Source organism: Opisthorchis viverrini (assembly GCF_000715545.1).
Source record: "Opisthorchis viverrini unplaced genomic scaffold opera_v5_95, whole genome shotgun sequence".
Taxonomy (NCBI): Eukaryota; Metazoa; Platyhelminthes; class Trematoda; order Opisthorchiida; family Opisthorchiidae; genus Opisthorchis; species Opisthorchis viverrini.
Window position 1 is genome coordinate 186022 of NW_008751752.1, and position 25339 is coordinate 211360.

The 25339-nt window shown below is 44.4% G+C and overlaps 1 protein-coding gene across 1 annotated transcript in view; it reads right to left on the minus strand.

The window, feature by feature from the left end:
- Positions 1-20106, minus strand: part of T265_13720 (hypothetical protein) — a gene marked incomplete at both ends in the record, with an annotated part of 61230 nt that extends 41124 nt beyond the window's left edge. The window contains one exon of the mRNA XM_009170193.1: positions 19598-20106. Coding sequence (XP_009168457.1) covers positions 19598-20104 — 507 coding nt within the window. The remainder of the gene's footprint in view (positions 1-19597) is intronic.
- Between the last annotated feature and the right edge of the window lie 5233 nt (positions 20107-25339).

Below are 25339 nucleotides of genomic sequence, written 5' to 3' on the forward strand. Positions count from 1 at the left end.
CTATTGCCTTCAATGCATAACTCCTTTTCCCACCCCCCCCCCACTTGACAGCCCACTGACAGTGCTGGATTTATGCACCCACTTACCAGCTCGCGCCTGCAATGCGCGACCCTCCCCCGAATCATCGGTGAACGAAACTGTGGCAGCTACAACCACTGTACGACGAGTACGCAGTTCTTACAGCTGACAGCGATGATGATGATGATTGGCGTATTTGCATAAGTACAGCATATGGATAATAACGACTTCGCCATCATTACACATCTACGGTGTGGAAGAACGAATGACTGTTTGATGTACACAGACGAGTGCCATCTCCCCAAGGTGCATTGCCATTTGAAATGCACCTGATTCAAGAGCGCATTGTGTGAGAAAACGTAGGGACAGGTGATGCTCTGGATAAAATGAGAGTTAATCCACCATGCACTAAACCAGGTCAGAGACCATCCGATTAACTGGTGGAATGCTCTTCAGTCAAAAAACCCCACACTACAAGTCCACAAGTATATGATCTTAAAAGCAGCCAAGTTTTTTATCAACTAAGCCTGGTTGAAAGGTCGACAAATACTTAGCCCCCTGTTTAACTTCAGTTTCAGCGTGTGATTCAACATGAATAGCTGCTTCAACATCTAAACTTTGGGACTACTCATGCACATAGTATGAGCGAGTACACACTGTTGAGTACTGCTAACGGTCATTCACCCGAATGACTGAAGCACACCAGCATTCGTGCGTGCTTTCAAGGTCAAGGTCGATTGGTCGAATAGAGACGGCAAGTCCGCATAAAAGTATCGATTATTTTGAAACTAACAACGACAATTCGTCCAAGAAGAGTTGACTGAGCATAATATCTTAGGTGGGCACAGCAAAACAGTACACACTAGAAGGTGATGATCCTCCAGTTCTTAAATCTTCATTTGTAAACAGTATTTCCTGAGGTCGTAATATATTACTTTTGAAATGCTTTCAGAGGATAGTAAGACTGAAAACCAGCTTATGTAAACAGGGCATTTCTTTTATTGTTATCGTCACTCAGATTTTCTGAACGTGACTAGCTAGGTGATAACGTCAACATCGTCTGAGCGGTGAAACTTTTGCCTCAAAAGGGACGACTTAGGAATTCTGTCTAACTTCGTTTTATCCATCACAGATGGATGGTGAGTTGAGGTCAGAAAGAGTACATACGGATGCCATGTGATCCGAATAATGAAAACTATTCAACCGAAGGGGGACTAACATCAAGAAGCAGTTTTATTGCACGTCATCGTGGTACTCAGTGATATACGTTGAGTGTAGTGTGTGGTGAACGATAAAGTCGCAGCATTTAGGTTACAACTGAATAATCAGTGAGCCATGGGTAAGTTCGTACGGATTCATCAGCTATGTTTTCAGACAACACTTACGTACTTGAAGAAGTAGTCCGAAGAACATGCGTTTGCAAAAGTTATGATCAGAGTCTGCAACGATCTGGCAATAACCAACGCTACTTAACAAGCAATTCCAGTAAAATGGATAAATTTCACAGCCCAACGAAAACTGAATCAAACAACTTAGCAAGTAATGGGATTTTGGACTTATTCGTGGTAAACTGTTGGGGCTAGACGAAGTGGTCGGTCTCAGAGGCACTGGTCAACGGGAAATGTTGATGGTGAAAATTTGACGCACGCGATGCGCCTATCGCACCCCGCGAATTGGGTGGAACTTCAGAACCAAAGTACACATCAGATCGCGCAAACGATACCAGATAAAATATGATGAAATGCGGCTGGGTTGATAAAGTAGAGTCAGTTCAGTACGGTGGTTGAATAGCTGGTGTACCGTACACAAGTTTTTCGGGAGTTGGCTAGTTAGCCTATTTTAACATATAGGTGTCCTACTAACTACTAATTACTAATCTTAAAATCACAGCTTTACGTCACAACATAAGGTTGACGGAAACTCGGGGAGTGCACCTACCTGAAGAGCCCCAAGAAGGGCGAAACCGGTCGTCGGCTGCCGAAGAATATCAGCAACCTTATGAGCAGTGCATTACGAATAAACATGCATCGTGATATCTCGAATATCATAGCGACTGAAACATGAGGCGGCCTGGTGCAACACATATACTTGCTATGAAGCATCACTGCTGGGTTCCAGGTGAGTCTCTCGCAAAACCAAATTTGTTTGCAAATGAGCGTAATTCGCTTATTAAGTTTTCTTACTCGTAAAGTAGCGCAGACTTTTACACCTATGACCTTCAACCTCCTCTCCTCGGATTCTATCCATATCAACCAAGTGTTTTGAGTACTTTGGCCAATTTAACACCTATTCTTCTATCATATACCACATGCACTCTGAAACTGGACCGTTTTTTCGTCCAGCTACGAAGGAATGAGGGAAATCAGTTAGAATACCTTATGAAAATACACTCATTTGCCAATAGATTTGGTTTCTGCGGGAGACTCACCTGGGACCCAGCCGAATCCCTTGTTTACGATGTTTGAAAACGTGATGCTTGAAGACATCATAAACACACTGATCATAAACACTGACCAAACAACTATTTTACTTTGCTTCTATTGGACAAAATAATCGAAAAGGTCACACCAAATTTCCTCTATTTTCTTCCCAAAAAATACTATCGATTGCGTTATTTCTGACACAATCTAGGCTAGCAAAAGTACTTTAATTCACAGTTTGTCATCGAACAGGGATAATTTACTGTAGCGTTCATGAGCGTACTGCATAAACGGTCTTTTTATCATGCGCTATTCTGACCTCAGTTACCGGATAAATCTGATAAGGTATCAGTATGAATTATTGGACTATGAAGTATGTTACCTCAAAGCTAATTCCCTTCTTCATTTAGTTGGTTCCTGGGAGAGTAAAGCTACGAATGAGTGGCAGTTTTCCAGAGTACCTTGCTTTTTGAGTGCTGATTCGCCTACCGGGCGGAGTGGTGATTGAAACAATGGTGTTTTAGACACAAAAAATTGAACGAAGTGGCGGAATAGCAATTTGTCGTGTTTCTGATCCGATAACAACGCGGTGAACTAAATAAGTTATCAAATATCTGTTATCCAGGGATCGCAGTCAAGGGGTATATCGATCCAGGCAGTCAATACGATAAGAGAACCAGTGCTTGAGCTCGGAAGTGATCAATGCTCTATTGCTGACACTGTCCGTTTAGACCCGGCTCGTTCAGTAAAAAATAACATATCTAGCTGTGATTAGACGGCGAGTGTGTCAACGAATCAGACTTTCATGGGTGCTCTCATGTTGTCTACACGGAAGTCTTCACCAAGCAATGTCACAGCGCTTGTCACAAAATCGTGCGGGCGATCCGGGATAACCCGATCATGCAAGTACCCTTATCCTTGGAGCCATCAGTTAAAGATACGGTCTTTGTTTATCGGCTTTGACGGTAGGAATGTTGAAACCTCCTCTGTACATGCCTAAAGTGGAAATCTCATGATGATCCCCAGTCGAAGTTCAACAAGTCACAACAAGATTTGCCGCCTTGAAGCAATCACCCAGTGACTTCAATCGATCAGGTTTTATTTGATCACGTGAGTAAAACATTATCCTTCACAAGGATGCAAGTTCCTGTCTTCTGCTTGGAAAGTTTGTGCTGTGAGAAAGTACGCTGTGTTATGAAAAGCTGTCTAAGTGTATTCTACAAGGGAAAAACGCTTCACTCCGGCACGCCAGATGGATTGAATCCAGTCTGCTTCCTGGATCGCGGGTTCTATCAGCTCATGCTTTGTTCAAGACAGGACATACCATAGTTTTAGGTCCCAGACACTCTGTAAACGTGGGATTTGAAATCGGTTCAGTACCATCCGTTGCTGATATCGATTAGTTACATATTTCATGAGGTTCACAGAACTGGTATAAAAACGGCGTCGTAAGGATTATTAATTGCGCGCTGTGAAATTCGGCCAGAGTTCAGTTACAGACAGGTACCACTATTCTCTTGAGGATCCCACAACAGTTCACAAGGACTCCTAGCTACTCATCGGTTGAGGATTGGTACAGGTAATCGCCTTACCTACCACACTACCTAACACAGTGACAACTTTGCATGATTTCCAATTGATCACATAAAAAACCATCAAAAGAGTCTTAGGTTGTGTGTGAACAAGTCGAGAGAAACATTGAAGACCTCCACTGACGAAGGGATGACTGATTTGAATCGAACAACAATGTTCTCCATAAAATCAACAAAGAAACCATTGCTTCGTGGTTTTTTTTCTTTCAAAGAAACCTAAGTTCGGATGTCCCAGAATGGAAATTCTGTAAAAAAAATTCGGGGTATCCAGCTACAATAAGTACATCTTCAGTAGTCAGAATGCACTGGTAGACGGTCGGCAGTAACAGTAAGGTTAGCATAGGTGAGTGAGGATAAACCTAGACAGACGCATTTGGGGTAAGTGTCTTGAAATGTGTATCATTCAGCAACATATCGACCCGGTAGGGCACGACTGTCAGTCAGAAGAAGGGGTAGGAAGAGAGCCACCGCAAAAAAATTAGCCACAGGGAAAGTTGGGAGGCTGTACTAATTGGAACAGAGTAAAGTTGTCAGTCGAGGTCTATCGTTATGAGTACATGGGATAAGTGGAGATATTCAACTATGCAAATGAGGATAACTCTACGTCAGTGATACCAAGTTTGGATGGGCCAGGTCAGGGATTCAGACATGTGGAACAAACAACACGTGTAGGTGATGCGAACCTGCGCGATGACGCAGTCGCTCCATCCCTCTAAAGACACTTCAGGCTACTTTGATATTTAAGTCTTCTTTTAGGCAAGAAAGCTCTGTGTAAACCACCTAGGGCACATGAGCGCATGTCAACGACTTTGTACAAACATTTCCATAGTCTTGTCAACTGTTCACGAACGATGTAGATGGCGTTGGGATCAACACATTCAATGTCTGTACGAATACAGCATAGACCAATTCGCCCGGCGCACCTCACGGGAAACTCGAACTGGTCGGAAAAGCCAGATGCAACCAAGTGCGGCCAGAAACATGCAGGTCATGGAAACACCAATAGTGATGTGCACTTTCTTATAGCAATGCCGAATTGCCTCTCCCTGATAAAGTTCTAGCCAAAAATGGATAACCTAGCTCAAAACAGCTCAATATTGCACGTCGGGGCCGAATTCGGCGATTCAAATAAACAATAAATAGCAATAATGATAAATAATAATAAATAGTATTAATATTCAAGTAAAATCAGCGACTGATGCGGAAACTTCGAAAGCAGTTTTTAGAGTTCAAATTCTGGTGTATTGGAAAACAAAACAGATTACGAACCCAAACTCCCCCAAACAGATTCTTTTCTGCGGAACAGTTCTTTAAAAGTACAACGTAGTCTGAAGAAGACTCTTGTGCGCACGTTAAAAATCAATTTTTGCATTTTTTTCAGGTGTGATTCTGTAATCAGCAAACAATATACATCTTTGGCCATATTTGTCAGGAAGCTAAAGAGGAACAAATCAGTCTTTACTTTTACGACCTCACAGTAGTCAATGAGAATCCTGTGACCTCCAAAACACAGATAGCTCCCTAAAGGTCCTTGATTTTGGCCACTGGGTTCTGGATAGGCAAAGAGAAATCGTTCAGCCGTAGCACCCTTCCGGTGCCTGGCTGCCGTGCTAACAGAAGGCAGCACGAGGGTTGGGATACTGCCACGTTGCCCAAGCCTAGGCAGGGGGAGTCGAGAGGCGGAGTTCGGGTTCGAACCACGGACCTTCCGGTTAGTAAATTTGTGCTCTAACAACTGAGCCATCTCTCCTCCTGATGCGTGAAACTTGCCACGTGTCACGCTCTGTGACACGCCACGTTCAAGGTGTACGCTAGTCCCGGCTGCCAAATTTTTGTTCACAACGAATATTGTATTTGGCTGAATACTGGATACCCTGTCACTGATGAAGAGCGTGGGAAGGTGTATTGTACACTGTGTCACAGGAACATCGCTGCTTGCATGACTGAGTCATGTCGGTGGACATCTTCATCTGATGGTATAGCCCACCAAGAGTTTCACGCAGAACCCTCAGATGTGACCAGTCTGAATCTTATTCGGTCAGAAGGAAGTATACAACAGTATCCCCACAGTCATGCCCTCAAAACCGTCCTTCGCACATGACCGTTTGTACCCACTTTGCCTTCAGTCGATCAATTACCCAAGCGGTTTTTTGGTAAATCAATAACGTGATTTTGTCCCACTAGTGTTGTGTCTTGGGTGCAAAAATATTGGTCAGCTATGTCGGTTATTGGTCATCCTACAACTCCCTGAGTTCAAAACAGGGGAAACAATACTGTTTTTAGAGAATGTATGCATACATGTTCTTTTTCTAGTGGGAAGGTTCATTTCTTCTACTTGCTATCCCAAGAAGTAATATCGATGTGGTGTGTGGAAGAGTGTGGGAGATTTGATTCTGGTGTCCAACAATGTGTACTCGTTGCTTAATTCTATCGCTTGCCCCACTTTACGTACTTAGACGTGTTTACCTTGTCTCCTATCAAGGTCGATGACAAGGAGTTTATGTCTGAATGTCGCTTTCCATCTGTTAGAGTCTTGAAAACCACAGCACGCTGTCACCAGTTCACTTAGTCAGTCGCTACGCCTCCTAACGTGCACAAATTGGAATCGGATTCTCACCAAACATTGTATCTAATTCACATATCAACAGTTCCTTGTTTGTTCACCTAAGAATAACATTGCGGCCAGATGCACACAGACAACAAAAACGTCAAGCGGGTCACAAAATTTGAAATCGAATTCGTTTAACCCGAAGTGCGCCAGCATCGATCGAAGTAGGTCTGTCTGTGCTCATTGTTCAGCACAAAACGCCGTGCGCTGAGACGAGCGACGGGTCAAGTCAAAGTCGTATTGATATCGCTTGTTCACGTGACACTAGTTCGATCACGGCACTGGGCAGACGCCTGCATAGTAGCGAGTTCACACGCCTGTGAATTTCTAATTGTTGGCGATGATGCGGTGATTTCGATAAATGATTGCGTGATCACCTCGTAGGCGGGTTGATCAGACCGAAGTGCAGCAAACCTGAACTGTGGTTCTATCCCGCATAGTTGTTTTATGATTGAGTTATCTGCTAACAAGTCCCGAACAAGTGACGTGTTTTCGACACTCATAATGAAGAAGTACGAGGTCTGGGACCATCAAACCATGGGCACATTGATCGCTCTTTAACACCAGGCGATCGCGTAAATGTTGTTTGGGATTTTTAACCTTTCGCCGTTAATAGTTCCTCTTTCGTACATGAGTTCCACCTGTACGATTATAAGTCTCCTTCTCCAGTTATCGAATTTCATCCGAATCAGCTTAAGGGCTGGTTACTAAGCTGTGCGTGCCGAATCACACCACACGCACCTCTGGGACAGAAATCGCATAGTGGTATAGCGTCACACGACCCCACCATAAAAACTTTGCCTTGGTATTGTGGTGGGTGACAGGATTTCGACTCAAACATGTCGAATATCTGGACCTCAACACAATGGTCAAGGGCACACGGAAAGTGCGTAACGAATTGCTTGCTGTTCAGTTCAAAGGCATCGGATGAACGAATGTATGAACATGAAATATACCTGCACCGTTTATCGTTGGTATATACCTAAGATGAAGTCGCACAATCCCAGTAAGATTTCAAAATGCACCTGATCAATTTCCTTAATTGATTGCCTTATCGAGGGCCTTCAGCGACCGGAAAGCTTTTGTTTTTAAACTATTATGGTTCTTGAAACACACCAAAGTACACCCAACAAGTACGTCATCGAATCGTTTCGACCCAGGTCACCGTGGAGACTGATTAGACTTGCCCCTAAAGAACCGAGGACAGATAGTTACAAACTAATTCGCAATGGTACAAAGCAAATCGATGATTATATGAAGAGATTTGGTGACGTTCAACAGAGATTTCGTTCTCTCGGTGAGGCCAGTCTGTGCTGAAAAGTCGAGAAGCAAGGGGCGTTTGTTTCGTTTTTTGTTGGTAAACATCAGCAGTGAGCATTTCTCACGGTCAGCTTTTCTAACACTGACCGGAAATTTGCGGGTTCGGAATTCTCTGAGTTTCGTGAGATGCGCACTGCTGGTAAATTCCAATAGGGATGAAACAGTTGTACAATGCTTCTCGGCTTTTCAGCGCAGATAGGCCTCACTAATAGGATAAAATCTATGCGAAATCCACTCACATCACCCTGAATCAATAAATAGCTCAGTGGAAATACACTTATTCGCATTACGAATATAGCTCAGTAGAAGAATAACTTATATCTGAGGAGTCATCACTCGATAAACTGATCGATGCGTGACTACATAATGTGGTATGCTTTAATGAAAGATGAGTGGCGCCATGTCCTGTTCAAGTGAGCACTAATCACATTGTTGATCGGCCGCTCGTGGCCAACCAAACAGCAGTCGTATTCAACCACTGGTCGGAAGATCACCGGCTCAAAACTGAGTTTCGTGAGATGCGTGAGATGCTGGTGACTTCCAATAGGCATCAAACGGCCTCACAGAGCCTCTCGGTCCTTCAGCCTCATCGAGACAGAAAGTCATATTACTCGATACTGTGTACGAATGCTTGAGCTGTCGCTAGTATGGACAATGGCTGTCCACTGTAGTGGAATGGTAAGACAAGCGTAGGTTGATACAGTAAACGCATATTCGAGAAAGATAGCAATGAAATTAGTTCATGATGACGTAAATAATAATAATAATCGTTCAGCTGTAGCGCCCTTTCGGTGCCTAGCTGCCATGCCACCCGAAGGAAGCACGAGGGCTGGGATACTGTCAGGTTGCCCAAGCCTAGACAGGGGAAGTCGAATGGCGGAGGTCGGGTTCGAACCACGGACCTTCCGGTCAGTAAATTCGCGCTATAACCACTTGAGCCATCTCGCCCCGTAAATGAATATAATCTGTTTCGCAACAAATCTGGCAAGTTAAGTGATATGGAGAGAAGACATATCTGCTTTTGAACGATCGATTAACATATTCCGGTATGTTTCAAGGCCCGTAATTTAAAAGTACAAGTCGTCAGACGCGACGAAAAGCTCCCGGTGAGGTGTTCAGATGAACTGCCAACATGCGTCGGAATTCCCCTCATGAACGCATGGCAAATATCCACATGCTGCTTATGCAGACATTTGTACGAATGATGTAAGCCCCCAAAAAATCAGTAATCAACATGAATGCATTCTGTTCATGGATATCCCACTAATGTGTTGTTTTACTGAATGAAATTTATTCAAATGGCCGAAAAAACTCGATTCCTTATCAGCTTTACGCTAATTTGAGCCCAACACCGGCAAAATAATTAAACAATAAAAATATACGTGATATATGATATATATAACATGAATATGTAATATAATATATAATAATACAATATATTAAATATGTAAATAGAACCGAATCCAAGAGGAATCTCTGGTTTGTGACAACCTCCAACTGCACTTGTTCCACAAAGGTTGAAGAGTTTGCAATAAAACCTTGCGAAAAGTACGTCCCGTCGAGATACGGTGCTGAAACTCATATGCAACTTCAGCTGGTGTTTACGAAGGACTCAAGTGAATCACACCTGCACCTCTGGTGCATGAAATTCCTTAACTAAACGCGCCCCACAAATGCGGTCCTAGATTTTTGATGGTATGATATTCGTGATTAAAAAAACACGTTTTCCTGACTGCGGGCACTACCCATAAAGTTACCCGGAAGTTTCCCCTCTTAGGCCTCATTCAGGAGACAACTGGAAGATGTTTGGGGTCGATGGGGTAGTCATTGTTTTGGAGAGCTTCGGTAAGCAAATCCACTGATTGTTTAACAAACCTTTCTAAAAAGATGATAAGATGAACTTGCGGCTGACTAAGAGTGAATAGAACGACCGTGGCTGACCACGTTTCAACGTGGTGGTGAACCAAACTATCGCTCAGAACTGAGTTCGCTGTTCTAACACTCCTGATCTATCAATGATACAACGCTACTCTCACAAGGTTGCTGAAAACCCTCCCACGGAGCACTACCGGTTTCACCCCCTTTTGACTGGATTTAGACAGCTCTATTCACTGGTACTTGTTCTGTTGATGGGGTACTGAACTCTTATCAGATGGCAGAGCACTAGAAGTCGGACAAAGGTCTTGCTTTTGAGTACTCAGTGGTACTCCTCACGCGGAGAGGAAGTGTGGAAACATTGTGTGGAGGTGTGGCCACATTGAAGGAAGCGTTTGCCATCATAGGTAAGTTAGTACAAATGTACGGGCTGAAAAAAGACGGGTACTTTTGCAAACAAAAACAACCACAATCAACCGGGGTCGAGACAGCAGCAACAGCAACAAAACAGCGAAAGCAACAAGAACAACAGCTGCCCCGCAGTACCTGCGGATATTCACACGCAGTTTGTTTTGACAAATTAGAGTTGTGTGTATGTGTGTGTGTGTAAGGTCATGCAACAAGAGTGAGAAACCTTATAAACGGCCGAAAAACAAAACTAACTGCGTCTCATATCGAATCAAGTTGAAAAATAATTGAAATCGTTGTCGTAAGAAATTAACGTTTTAGTCCGTCTGTGGGTGATCTACGGTAGTTGGCAAATTTGCAAAGTTTCCAAATTGTGCACTATATGGCGCTCCATCTTTTACACACTATCCGAGCCGAATTTGGCCTGGAACTCCTGATAAAGATGACTAGCACGCCAGGTTTATGATATTCTTCAACTAAATGCGCTACACAAAGGCCGCCCCACGTTTCTTTTTTTGGACATTCGAGATATCACAGTGTATTTTCATAAAGGAGACTACCCACAAGGTTGCTGAAAACTCTTCGACAGTCCGCGACCGGTTCCGCCCTTCTTGAGGCTAATCAAGTACGTGCAGTTTCCGAGTTCCCATCAACCCAAACTGGACTGATTTCGACAAATTTGGCTGTCGACCAGTTTTCAGCAACCTTGTGAGTAGTCTCCTCTATGAAAATAACTAGCTCACACTTCCCACCCGTTCACATCGGTGAGCACGTGGTCCTAGGTTTACCAGGCCTGTGTCTTTTTCAGAGAAGCATGTATGTGAGCTCTTTTTGTCCGCTTGGCGAGTCTCAGTATGCACTAAGGACTCAGCTTTCTTGACCATGTCAACAGTCGCGTGTAGTTTTTTTGAAACCCTATTTGGTCGAGGAAATTGGTGAAAAGCTACGCATGTTAACAAGGTTTTTACTGCTGGGATTGAAATAAACATTAGAACTTCCTAAAGTTCCCTCTAAGGAGGAGGATCAGCTCCTGATAATCCTTTCTTTTCTTTACTGGCGGATCACAAAGTTGCCGGAGACTCATCCAGAGCCCTGTTTGCGGCTCATTAGGTAGGCATAGTTCCCCAGTTTTAATTACTGGCAGAAAACCGACATGTTCTGGGCTACAGGCTTGGTAGTTGATCAGGTGGCTGTCGATCTTGCATATGCTTCGTCACCATTCAAGGAGACATCGTCAGACCATTGTTGGATGGGTCTGATGAGGTCTCCTCTGCAAGTCAGTCGCCAAGCTCGGTGAACAGATCAGTGCTCTTGAGCTACCGGTATTTCGTTACTGCTAATCTCAGGCAACAGGATGCCCTCAAACAGGGACCACTCTCTGGAGATGCTCATTTTCTGTCCCCTGGGATCTTGTTAGTCAAAAATATACGGAACCACTTGGAAAGACCATCTTCGGATCATCAGATAAACTCGAGCGAGCAACTCCTAACAAATGGCGGCCGATAGAATTCTTTCAGACTTGCATCTGTAAATTTACGTCCTATTGACTGTTCGTCAACTGCTCACATACAGGTAAAATGTATCCGATAATAGGAGATGATGCGAATTCTGTAAATCATGCGTAACTGGGAGACCTGGAAACTTGGGCATATTCACCCACTTTTCATTTCAGTTGCCATGACGACATGAGGCTTTGATTCTGGTGTCCAAGTCACATGCTTAAATAGGACGACGGTACCGGGATCCGGGTTCTATCAATGTTGAACTGATTTCACTCGGTGCAGAATGAATGAGCGTTTGAGTGAGCTTTCACTTTCTGCTGACCCCCGACCCAACTAGGTTTCTCAGGTTTCAGTGCACATTTCCGCAAAGTAAAGCTTCGAGTCTTGCTAACGAAATCTCACAGAAACGGCCGGAAATACAGCTTCACTTGGTGATGGAATTTGTTAAATTTCATGTAGATAATCAAAGAAGAGGATGCTGAAACAAAAAACTAACAATCGAGATACTGGGGTGTTTCACAGTGTACGGAATTGGTGGGCGCCCGGACTAGAGTAGTCTCTATATTGAGAGAGTTTTCGAATTGGAGCCACAACGATTTTTCGCTCAGGACAGCGAGAGACAACTCCGAGTGGTTGAGGCGCAAACTTACTGATCGAAAGTTCCTTGGTTCGAACCCAACCCTGACATCTCGACTGATCCTGTCTAGGCCTGCGCAACCTAGAGGTATCTCCGCTCTTTTGCCCCGTTTGAGTGGCCTAGCAGCTGGGCATCAAAATGCTGTTACAGCTTAGCGACAAGGGTCCCCCATACGGCCGCGACCTAGCTTGCGGTCCCCTTCCACAGAGGAACTATCTCTGGTAAGTATATTCTTCGCATGTGATAGTGGTGATTGGATGCCTTATGTGCGTCATTCATTTGTCCAACGATCCGAAGCGACACGAGTCCTCTCCCCCTCGAACTGAATGTTTGACAGAAAGGAAATGGCTTGTATCAGAAAAATCAGCGTGAGAAATCCTTAGATGAGCAATTTTCCGTCTTCACGTTCGTTCCCATCCATTCATGACAATGGTCAACATCAACTCAGTAAGACGCCATATTTGACATTCCAGAGGACCCATTACTGATGGCATCCACAGTGGATGGAATTCACAAAACTTTGCCAAATTTACCGACCTCGGCAAACAATATTCACTATTTGCTCTCCCTTTGTACAAATTCTGTAACCACCGTAATGAGTTAACTTTCCTGTCTTGAACGATTTCGTAAGGTAGCTCCCCGGAAAATATCGATTGAGTTGTGTTGCTTCAGTTTCCTCTCGGTAGTGATGTCTTCCGTGAGCTGCACTGAAGCTCCGTGTTGAAAGGAAGCCACGTACTCTGTGCATCATTCCTTCTTAGAATTACCAGACAGGATGATCCTCACACCACCGACGAAAGTCAACCAGACTCGTCAGAGATGAATAAACCAATAAATGAAACTACTCCGCTATGGAACATTTTACCCCATCGCTGTTATTACATCGAATCAAAAAGATCGAATCGGCTCGATCGATCCCCAGTCAACTGGTGTGTTTGAAGGAAGGCTAAACTGAAGGTCGATGCCTGATTTATACCTAAAGAACAGCGGTTTGTGTGTGTCAACGAAAACATTGTTCGTATTCCCGAGAAGGCGATGGACTTATGCTAACGCACTACCTAATTCATGCGTTATGCTAATGAATGCGGCCCAAGATGTTAGTACAGGTAAGCACATAGTCAAGAGAAGTGGAACACCCACCATCGACTGACCATGTGTGGTTGCGTGTGCAACGAGTAGCGAGCACGAAATTAACTGACTCGGCTGGCTGGCTGGCTGTTTGCCTGTTTATCGAAAACAACGTGCAAGTTATTGGATTGCGCGTGCGGTCGATGCTGACTGAATGTGCGTGAATCTCTCTACAATTCTCTGGAGTGGTTGTCATGACGACCGACGGTCCATCATCCAATTCTCCGACCGAATTAGAGTAACATAGGCGCAAATGGTAATTCGAGACACAAACATACCTCCGTCAGTCACGAAAACGATGAATGATAGCGCCAAGCAATGATGTCATAATCTCCCAGCTATTGACGTTTCTTCCCTCTATTATCCAGAGCTTATGGGCAGGAATGGCGATTTCAGGTATTCAAATCGTTTGGACGTAAACCAAGCTTCTCATGAGTGGCCTAGGAGTCCGCCTGATCAGAGACCTAGGCAAAGTGTAGGAATGAACTCGAAATTCTGACAGATAGCGCCACGAGAAAGTCGTAAATAAAGTCGGTTGGACAGTTTTCCGGGGTCGCTTCGTACATTGAAAATCCATACCATGAGAGTGTTTTGTTTACAGAGTCTTCATCCTTTGAGATATCCTAGTGAACGAGTCACTTGTACTGACCCGTTTTTAATGCATGTCAAACCAAGCGCACATCGGAAGGAGAAGCTTCGGACTCTACTTACAGTCTGAATAAGTAGTTTCCCATATTGTATGGTCATTCAGATTGGTGAAGTAAACTCATATTTACAAAATTAGTGTCACAGTTGGTCTGTCCACCTCCTACTTGAAGCATGATCCTCTTGAATAGGAGACAGTTGAACTCGCACAGCTGAAAAATCGGTACCTTAATGATTCATGACCGATAAATCTAAGGCCATAGTTTGACTATGATGAGGATAGCTCATATGAATGCATGTTAGATTCGGACTTTTTGAGCTAAACAGACCAGTTGGTCAACTGGATCTTATGCAAATCAATACAATGACAACGAATAGTTTGTCCTACAAATGAAGCCAATTTGGCCAGCAGTGTGACTGGCTCTCGCTTAGATAGGATAGAGCTCCACGCCCCCTTTCAGTCCCATCATGACTGACTCCATCATTGACTGACTCCTCGAGTGAATACTACTCAGATGAAAGTTCCACTCACCAAGTGAGTTCTATTTTCCCTGTGAGCTACTTATGGTGCGAACTAATCACATTAGTGTCCAACCGCTTGAGGCCAAACGGTTGATAGCTGAGAGGCCACCGATTCGGAACTCGCTTGAGTTTTGTGAGATACGCCCAGCCGATGAGTCCCAGTAAGGACAGCTGTACGGTACCTCACAGTGTAGGTTGGCTTCATGTATAGGACGAAACCTCAATTCGAAATTCCCCATTTCCCCAGACTACCAACAGTAAATCGTTTGGCCCTGGACAAAGGGAAAAAGTTTATAGCCAATGGCCCATACTCCAGTTTTCATACTCGTTAGCTAAAGTCTTGCCAGCCTGGCCCTCATCCATGCGTTCAACAGTTCTGACACATGACAAAACCGAAGTAATCAGTTTCTACTGCAGTGTCGGCAGGTGGCTTGCCACGCTGATTTGTAATAATTCGTGGGCTACCAATAGCCTGATGATATCCCAGTATAGTCTCCTTGCCGATTCGAAACCTAGTCCGATGACCAATCAAATTATGGTGTACGACTATGAAAAACGGTCGTTTACGCAGTGGGCTCAACTCTGTGAGGCCGGGATCCTCTAGTCTATCAGCTAAGCCGGTTGTGTTGAAGGTCATGCAATCCCGCCAACTGACTCAGTTGGATCGATGATAAGGGTTTGAAAAATTGATCTGAAGAGGCCACTCCGTAAGACCTGCTATTGGCGTAGCTCCAACGGACTTCGCTTCCATTAAAGTAATGGCCGAAATAAGGGCGGTTTGAAAAACCACAGCCATTTTCTTTCCAAGAACTTCATTTCACACGGCCAATGACTAGCTTACGGGATGAACAGTTTCCAGTGTGGTTCACCGACTTTGGTATACTTTCACTATACCCGTGTGTTAGCTAACTGAAGATCACTGATCGGTTTACGAACGAAAGATGAAACGAGCTCAGTGGGTGGGTGAATCATCTACGAAAATCATGCGAACCGGGCGGACGACTGCTGCTTGGCAGAAGAATGCGAGCTCTTGAAGCATAGTGATTCCTGAACGACAAGGAATTAAAGACAACAAGGACTGATCGTCGCCGTCCCGGGTCCCACATGAGATTCTGAAGTACACGGGAAAGCATGGGTGTGATTTTATCCCCTGGAAGACCGCTTCCAGACATGTTGTGTCTTCCTGCAAGACCCAGTGTCTCCTTAGCCCCAGCAAAGCGCCTAAACTTGATCTGGTTTACAGAACGTTATTAGAAGGGAGAGCAAATGGCCGAGATGCACATCCTGACTCATAACAGAACGAAAACCGGTTCGGTTTTACGAACTCTGTCATATCAAACGTATTACGGTATCACACCGAATCCCTGTTTAACTAATTTCGTTTCACTACCATCATTGTTTATTCGTATGATCAGGCATTGAAACCTCGAAGGGGACCTCCTAATATATTTCGGGGACGAGATGGCTCAGTGGTTAGAGAGCGAATTTACTGACCGGAAGTCCCGTGGTTCAAACCCGAACTCTGCCTCTCGACTTCCTCTGTCTAGGCTTGGGCAACCTGGCAGTATCCCAACCCTCGTTCTTCCTTCTGGTGGCACGGCAGTTAAGCACCGAAAGGGTGCTACAGCTGAACGATTTTTCTTTCTGTTACCTAAATCCGTGTTACAGTACGAGTGGTTAGGGTGTGTTCGATACTCGCGTTTTCCAGGTGACCCACTTTCCGAGAAGGACATTCTGAAAACAGATTTTATAGCTTTTGTAATCCTTCTAACGAAAGTTTCCCCATACAATAGCACCTGCAATTTTCAATGCCTCTCGGGGTGTCCTAATAAACTATCTGACTCGTTGGATTTTTTAGGAGAGCATCAAGTTCCACATGACGATATTCTAGCAGCAGAAGCGAGGGGGGTTGCGGAAGGAGACAGAGACTCACAACCCCGGAAGAGGCAGAGACGCACAACCCTGGGTTGTTAGAACTTACACTCAAGGTCTTCGTAAGGGTGTTGAGTGAGCACAATCTAGGTTGGCGTCCAGCGTTACAGGGCGACAATGACAACGTTTACATCGTTCTTATCAGTTTCTTAGCTAACTACCTGCTGTTATTTGTTGCATGAAGCAACTGACCAAACACCCAGTTAAGTCCTATGACAGTTGCTTCGCGAGAATCGCTGAGCATCAGGAAACATTTCATCGGCAGTATTAACTAGTCAGTCAAGAAGCAAATTTCTAACTGGTTTGCGGGTGCGTAGTTCAGAAGTAACACACTGCAATTCATGTGTCCGATCTTCCTACGCCCGTCCGACGAGACTCAACAAAGACAAAACCTTCTGAAACGATTTGCCCGAATTTCTAGAAATCAAACAGAAATCTAACAGATGAAAGCCAAAAAGTTTTCCTGGTTCCCAATCTTTCGTTTGGAAACTCAGAAAGTTGAAGTTCACGTTGCGATGCCTGTTGATAACCTGCGTACTCAGAGAGGAATAAAAGCGCACCGGAGTGGGATGCAAGACAAACGCGTGTCAGCATGCAACAGCGTCAGTGATACGGAAACCAATCAACTGTTTGGAAGAAAAACAGACATGGGCTGCAGGGAATCTGTCCAATCATGAACTAATATTATCCGTGCGTCAGCTGACTGATCGATGGGTGAACGCACTCAAGGCGTGTACAATGTCGGCTGGGTTTGGGATAAAGTAGCAGAATCAGTGGGCACAGGCTAAGGAAATGATACAAGTCACTGGTTATGCGAGCTCTCTTTTGAGTGCCTGATGATTGGTGTCCGATGAATACGTTTTTCAAATGTTAAAGTCTTGATTTTTTGGACGGTGATCGATTCTAGAGAATCTCTTGGCAGCGACTGCTGGAGATACCCCGAAACAAAGTCCCAAGAAGTCAACCTGTCGTTCCAGAGAAGGTGACTAGTAACGAAAGGTCGACAAAACTTATCAAGATTGCTAGCTAAGGCGTGGGATGAAGTCGATCAATATTAGATTGTGTAAAAGCCTAGGAACTGACGTGATATTTTTTGGCTGTCTTCGGTTCCAGGAATTCTTCAGAATTCTTCTAACAAACAACCCGGGTTAAAGGTATCTGAGGATGTGGACTCGAGCGTAATTATGTGGGCTGTCATAGTGAACATTTTGCTCCCTTACCAGATGAAGTCGATTGAACAGATGACACGTTCAGTAGTGACTGTGAGACCCAGTCCACTGTTGCAGCTTTTCGTCTTTGAGTTGTCTTCCGGGCTCCTGCATTGAATGGATTCTATTGATCTGTCCGGATGCCAGTCTTCTTTTTGACATTCCGAAAAATGTCTGGTGACTCTTCCCCCAACTGGATTTCTTGCGCCAGCCAACCACATCAAAAATCCACGAGCCTGCCTTGACAAAGATCCCACTGATGTTCGATACTTTCACAACTGTGTTTTGCAATATCTCACTAAATTTGTAACGCGCATTCTGACCTATATCCTAGAACTGTATGTTGTTAGGCTGACTGCTCAACAAGAAGACTAGGGTTTCAGTGTTCCCTTGTGAAAGACCATCAGTATCATAGTCATCGAACCGGTTGATGTTGCTGGAGACAGAGGGATAGGGAAGCAACGGAACGGCATTCCTCCGTTGGCAGCCGCGCAATGAATGCGACGAGCTTCATCTACCCGCCCTACTGGCTGCATGGTTGGGTTAGGTCCATCTACAGTGCTGTATTTGTGCACTAATTTATCAGCTCCCCCCTCCAATGTGCAGCTACCTACTCCACCTCCCCGAATTATCGGTGAACGAAACTGTGGCAGCTACAGCCACTGTACAACAAGTACGCGGTTATTACAGCTGACAACGATGATGATAGGTCCGTTGCTATATACTGTCCTAAGGTGTCCAATCTGAAGCACAGTAATCCACAAGGTGGATTTGTTTGTTGGATCAGTTTCTTGTAATTCATTTGACAAGTTATAGAATAACCGCAAACAGTTGTTTCCCGCTCAGTGGCGGGTTGAGGAAAAGAGGCCTCGTCAGCCAGAAGTACAAAGTACATGTCCTAACCAGCGCAACTTACGGAGTGTGGCTCGTATGTCTATCGTGGATGAGTTGTTCTGGACTTCTCGACACTTCACCAGGAGTTACCGACATTAGGTGATTTGTCTGCCATCATGTAGTTTGGGTTCGATCCCATCAAATCCTTCAGTGGCAATTTACACTTTTAAAGTGTGTGGATCAGATCAGTTGAAAGTACAAGTCAAGTGGCACTAGTCATTAAGCCTTACTCCCCCCTGTTCCAGGTGAGACTGCAACCGTGCTTTTCATGTGACAAAAATTGGTTATCTCTTGGGAAATTTTTATATGGAGTGGTTTTCCGAAGTCTCTCCTGTCCCAGGAAAAATCCATAAAACAATGTCTCGTCGATAGCAACTTTTCTTCTCTGGGATTTCCCAGTGAACGTATCAGCTGTACTGGGCGGTTGCTTGTTGACCGTTAGCAAACCAAGTGTAGGTCAGATGCATAGGACTCAAATTCTATTTACGGTCTGAATAACCAATTTGCTTTTGTCCTGTGTCATTACTGGATTTCGGGAAGGACACCTAGCATCCGAAGCCATTTATGACTACCTACAGTGCTTTACTGTGACTTACGAGATATGAGCCAACCACAACCCGCAACGTAAACAACATATCTAATGCGAACAGTTAGTCCATGAGGACTCCGCAGTACATCAACCGCGAGCGAACAGATCTTGTCTTCTAAAAACGAGAGCGGCTGTCACAAGTTTTTTCTCCAAAGTTCTGTGAGATACAAAAACTAATGTCTGAAACAGGTGGGACCACGGTGTTTCATGACTTCACTTAATCGGTCTCTAGTGAGAAGCTGTTGACCTAGTATGCGACGTTCGAACAGCACGCTTCTAAAAACAGTAACCAGACTCACCTCAGTATCGTCTACTCCTCCGTTAGTAGCCAAAGTATGCAAGGAATCAACTGATTGTGACAATACCATCATCGAATTCTCGGATAAGTTGGGTGTTACTACGGTATCGTCAAATTTCAGTGATTGCTGTTGACCATCTCCAGAACTATGATCTCCACGAAGCTGACCGGTACTGACGTGCAACTGAGTAGGAGTTGAGGGAAGTTTGGGTGGTAACATTGCAGCGGTCGTCATTGTAACCCGGTCGGAGAGAAGTGGATTAGATTCTGTCCGCGATTTGTTGAGTTCGGTGAATTTTTGCCAGCGTTGGGCCAGAGAAAAGCGGACAATGGCGGCGTCAGCAGAGCAATTCCAGGGACATTGTAAATCGATCAACGCCAGGCAAATCCTGGCCGACAAATGCGCACAAGACCTAGTATGACTACAATCGACCAACCAGAGGGAGTTAGCCTGAACACAGTGACCCGAGAGGTGAGCTGTTCTTCTCTGTGTGTAGACCTGCCTAACCGTCACCAATGCACAATCGTTGGCTTGGTTAGATCTCAGGGAAGCACTCTTCAACTCGTCTCTGCACATCACGCACACAAACATTTGCTTATATCTGATTGGTTGATGCCATGGTAGACAACATGGACCAGTGACAAGCTAACCAATCACCGTCGCGAATAGGGCGGAGCCCTAATTGTCTCCAAGACGGTGGGTTGTTAAGTGGTCGAGGCTGTAGCACTAAACTGAAAGGGGAAGTGGAGGGTAGGAGCCAATCGAACCGACCAAGATGGTCGGAATGTTTTCCAGGCTTACCTTTGCTGAACGCAAGTAAAACACTGGGCGTTTATAGCCCAGCCGGCTTGACCTGTCACACTGCGTAAGACGAGCTCAAGATAGTCATTACAGATACGATAGTCTTTCCGGCTTGAATCAACACTCAAACTTATGCTCGTCTGAACTTTGAAGTCGTTCCTGTCTGTCTTGCCGGCCACCGAAACTTTAACCAATAAAAGCGTTTTGTCAGCTCCCTTTTATTGACAGCGTTTCAATTCAAATTATCCGGCGACAAGCGGCCACAATCCAATATCCTGATCAACCGTACAGCAGCATAAACGGGGACTTGCCTGTGTTGGTTGTATGGAAGCACGATGAGCTAGCAACACCATTGGCAAGTTCACTTCCCAGTCACCTCCTTTGGCCGTCAGCCACTCCTTGATCGTTCGGTTATTACGTTAGGCCATTTGTTTGCGGGTGGTATGGTGTCATCCTTAGCCGTCTGATACCCAGCTTCTGCAAGCAATTCCTAAACTCTCCGCTCTCGAAGCGAGGCCCCTAGTCGGTTAGGATCCTTTTTGGCACCCCATGTTTGGCCGCGATGTGATGTATGGCTGTGAAGAGTGACTTGACTGGCCCTAGCTGAGGATGTCAGGGTCTACCTCGCCGAAAAACACATTTACCGGATTAATATGCTATTGCAAGTAATAAAATGAAATACTGGGGCTCATTAAATACCAATATGGCGCTCCATTATAAAAGATCTACAATGTTGTGAAAATATCAGCATAAATAGAACTCTTTTATCTTCCATGCGCAACGTCATAGTAGTACAGAGAGTCTGAATTTGTTAGGAATCTGCAAACTGGGATAGTACCTGAGACCTAAACTTGAGTCAAAGGCAGTGCATGGCCTGGTTGTAAATATCCCCCCCCCAACATCAGAGGGCAGGAAATGCTTGCACGCTGACGTAAAAACAAATAAATAGTGTATAGTGAATTATAACCGACGTCAGGCGTGTACACTGGAAGCAACAAAATTGTGAGCCGTCCATGTGACTATACGTCTGTTAAATACAGTCACAGTTCTCCAAGGCATAAGGAATCCGAGATTGCTCACGTCGCATTTCACATTTCTTATAGGGTACAGGAACAAAGTCGAAATCAGTAAACTGAAATCGATCCCAAACAAGGCTGAAGGCCCACCAAATGGAGTCCATCCATTCTACGTAGATGTCAACCCTTCCGAATAAAACAACGTAAGTCTGTCGACTGAAGATGGCTTCTTGTGAGTTGTACCGACTTGGAAAAAACACATATAGGTGGATTTTCCTGAGAACTAATCAAACTAAACGAACTAATCTGTTTTCTGAGAGCGAGCCGTCCAGAGAGCTGTCTAAATTTGCTGCATGCCCGCACAGTTCCAGTTCATCTTTGGCGGTCTGAGTTGTGACGATGTTCAAAAGTTTCACTGGTCGTTTTGTAATCTCAACTGTTTCAGACTCCAGAATTAATCATTTAATCATTTTTTCGGTCTAATAAGGCTTGTCTAAAAGATGAAGGGCTTGAATTAGCCATTTTACGTCTTCATTCTGAAGCGGCGTATGTACAGACTATCGGCACGAATGCTCCTGGAGAACATTTTTGATTGGTCCTTCAGGATGATCTCTCCAGTAATAGTCCATGGGGTGTACTTCGTCGCAGATTTTCTAGGTTGACACTGAAAATTGGCTTTGTTGTTGATGGAACACACTACTTATAACATGGCTGAGACCTCTTGGACAGCCCAGCATCGGTTTCTTTCTTCTTGCGTTTACCAAGTAGGCGTAGTTTCCGATCAATATCATGCTCTCCCCGATCACCACACTGTATACAGTTGGCAAATTACACTTATTTGTGACTTATGGTCGGCATGTCATCCTAAGAAAATGTACTTTGTTATCTCGAAATCGCCTCCTACCAGTAGCAAACTAAATTGCAACTTTGTAATGTACTACTCATAAGGTTGCTGAAATTCCGTCGACAGCCCACGACCGGTTTCGCCCTTTTGGGGTTCATCAGGTAGGCGCAGTCCCCGGGTTTCCGTCAACCTTATGTTCTACTTGAAACCAAATTGCACGAAATTAGCGAATATATACTCATTTGCAAACTAATTTGGTTTGCAACTTAGCCAAGTATACCACACTACTGAGACCTGATTAGTTAACTGAGTAAACGGTTCGGAATACTTTGTTATACTCGTTCATTGTCGTCAAAATTTGATTTCCAAGAAACCCTGAACTTCAAAGAACTTTTCTCATGGGAGCGACTGGTGCTAGTCCCTGGGAGGGGTGTGAGGGTGTGCGGTGTGACAAAATTTGTGCATTCGTTGGCATAGAATCGAGCAATGTATTTACCCGTATGTAAGCTTATAGTATCCATAAGAAGCCAAATATCGAGAGAATTGTGAATAAGAGTAAACATTCTTGAATCATATTTCAGGGGAAAGTATTCCCCACGAATACGTCGCTTTCTGTCAGTTAGTATCGGGGACCGGTAGGCAGGGAACAAGTATAAGATCATGTCTCTTTGGAAGGATAAATTTCAAATGAGACCGTTCCACTCTATCTTTCGAAGCGTCCGTCCCACAGCAGGAAAGTATAGTAAAACTGCTCTGCAGATAAATACCAGATAAATAGCAGAGTTCCTCAAAGATGAACTCTCTCGGCACTTGGTCTACTCTTGGAGGGACCTGACCAGTTGAGTAGTTCACAAGGGAACGACGTCGAGTGGCATTCGCGAAGGAGAAAACTATGGTAGTTGGGTGCAATACGAATAAAAATGGCGTTTTGTGTAGAACGGCCCGCGTATACGATTGACCTGTCTTAGTTGGGTCACGCCCGAGCGAATAACTGTGTGCATCCCTCCGTTTCTGATGCATTAAAAACAGTACCCTAACTCGAATTATATTCTCATCCACACACCAATTTGGTTCTGACGGGACACTCACCTGGAACCCAGCTGAATCTCTCATTTTTGATGTTCTCAGAAACACATTTTATCCCACGTGACACATTATTCTAATCTCTCGTTTATGGTGCTCTTTTTCAACTGCTTCACCAGGCTGTCTCATGCTTCATTTGGTACGATGCCGGAGATATAGCAATACATTGTATAGACACAATACACTACTCACAAAGTTGCTGAAAACTTTTCGACAGCCCCCAACCGATTTCGTCCTTCTTGGAGCTCTTTAGGTAGGTTTTCACCAAAGGGGAACTCGAGTCACAGTGACGTTGATCCTATAGGAATCGGCTGTTTGGAATGGCACGATAAAAAACACCGCCACATTAAGTCCATTCTAAATATCACTGTTCACAAGAGCGAAGGAATTATACTACTTTAAAATATCCCACTACTTATGATGGGACAAACCAACCCCTAATCCCAGCTGAACAGATGACACTCCTGCCCGCTGGCTACCCTAGGTTAAGGAGGAAGTCGTATTTCAGGGTGCGATCGATTTACTATCAAGGTATCCAGCTTTTGGCTGCAAAATTACTCAAGACCCGTGTCCACATCGTTTACAAGAAGAACCAAGATAAAAATAAGTTTGCTTTTCTTGAGGGCCAGAACAACCAACGAATAGGTCACTTTTACTAGCCAGACATTAGGAATGAGCTGCGCTCAAATGTCTGGTGTTTGACACCTCTCAGAACAACCGTTGTTGGGGTTATATTTGGTTAGCTCAGTTGAGGAGTCGACCGATAACTCGCCTAAACAGAGTGCACGGAGAGAGATTCCAACGCAGCTCCGACACTAACAAATCTTCACCACAAGGTCCTCTCTCTCTCCCACACACACATGAAATTGAATGATGTTCTTCAAAGATTTATTTTGATTAGTACACAAGTGCTTATAGAACGTTGGTAGTGTGAAGAGATTTGGGAATTATCGTGGAGATTTCGTCCTGTAAATGAAGCCAATCGATGATGAAAACCGAGAAGCATGCTTTTCTTGAGGGCCAGAACAACCAACGAATAGGTCACTTTTACTAGCCAGACATTAGGAATGAGCTGCGCTCAAATGTCTGGTGTTTGACACCTCTCAGAACAACCGTTGTTGGGGTTATATTTGGTTAGCTCAGTTGAGGAGTCGACCGATAACTCGCCTAAACAGAGTGCACGGAGAGAGATTCCAACGCAGCTCCGACACTAACAAATCTTCACCACAAGGTCCTCTCTCTCTCCCACACACACATGAAATTGAATGATGTTCTTCAAAGATTTATTTTGATTAGTACACAAGTGCTTATAGAACGTTGGTAGTGTGAAGAGATTTGGGAATTATCGTGGAGATTTCGTCCTGTAAATGAAGCCAATCGATGATGAAAAGCCGAGAAGCACTGTTTATAGCATGCCATGATCAGTTACTGACCAGGGTTGATCGGTTCGAACCGCATACGTCTTCAACGGTTCTTTTTTTGAAATTTTTCAACTTCCATCAAATTACAACAACAAAGTGCACTGGTATGTAAACAATACAGTCTGGAAGTTAGCAAATGAACGTGACTACGAATTGGCTGGCGCTGAATTTGGGCTAATCACACAGCTTTTCAGCCACCTGTGGCCGAACATTTAACGTGCACAACCTCCGGTCAGAAGGTAGCAGGAGGAGCACTACTCATAAAGTTATTATCGACCATACAGGTCATGCCCCATCCTATTCTCATAAGCCAGATTTTGGTGGGGAGTTCTCTCGTTCGGAATATTCTCTTTATCGCGCATTCTGTATTCACTCTCACCTGTTTTCACGTTTGTCGCATATTTCCGTTGCTGTGTCAAACATTTTTTTCAGTTATCATGATGTTATGGAACCTTTCCAAACGTTGTTTAGAACTCGGTGTATTACGTCCACATATCATGCAGTCAAATTTTTCATCAAACGCGTTTATCTAAACAGCAAGAGAAACACATTTTAGCCAGTATACACTCATTTGCAA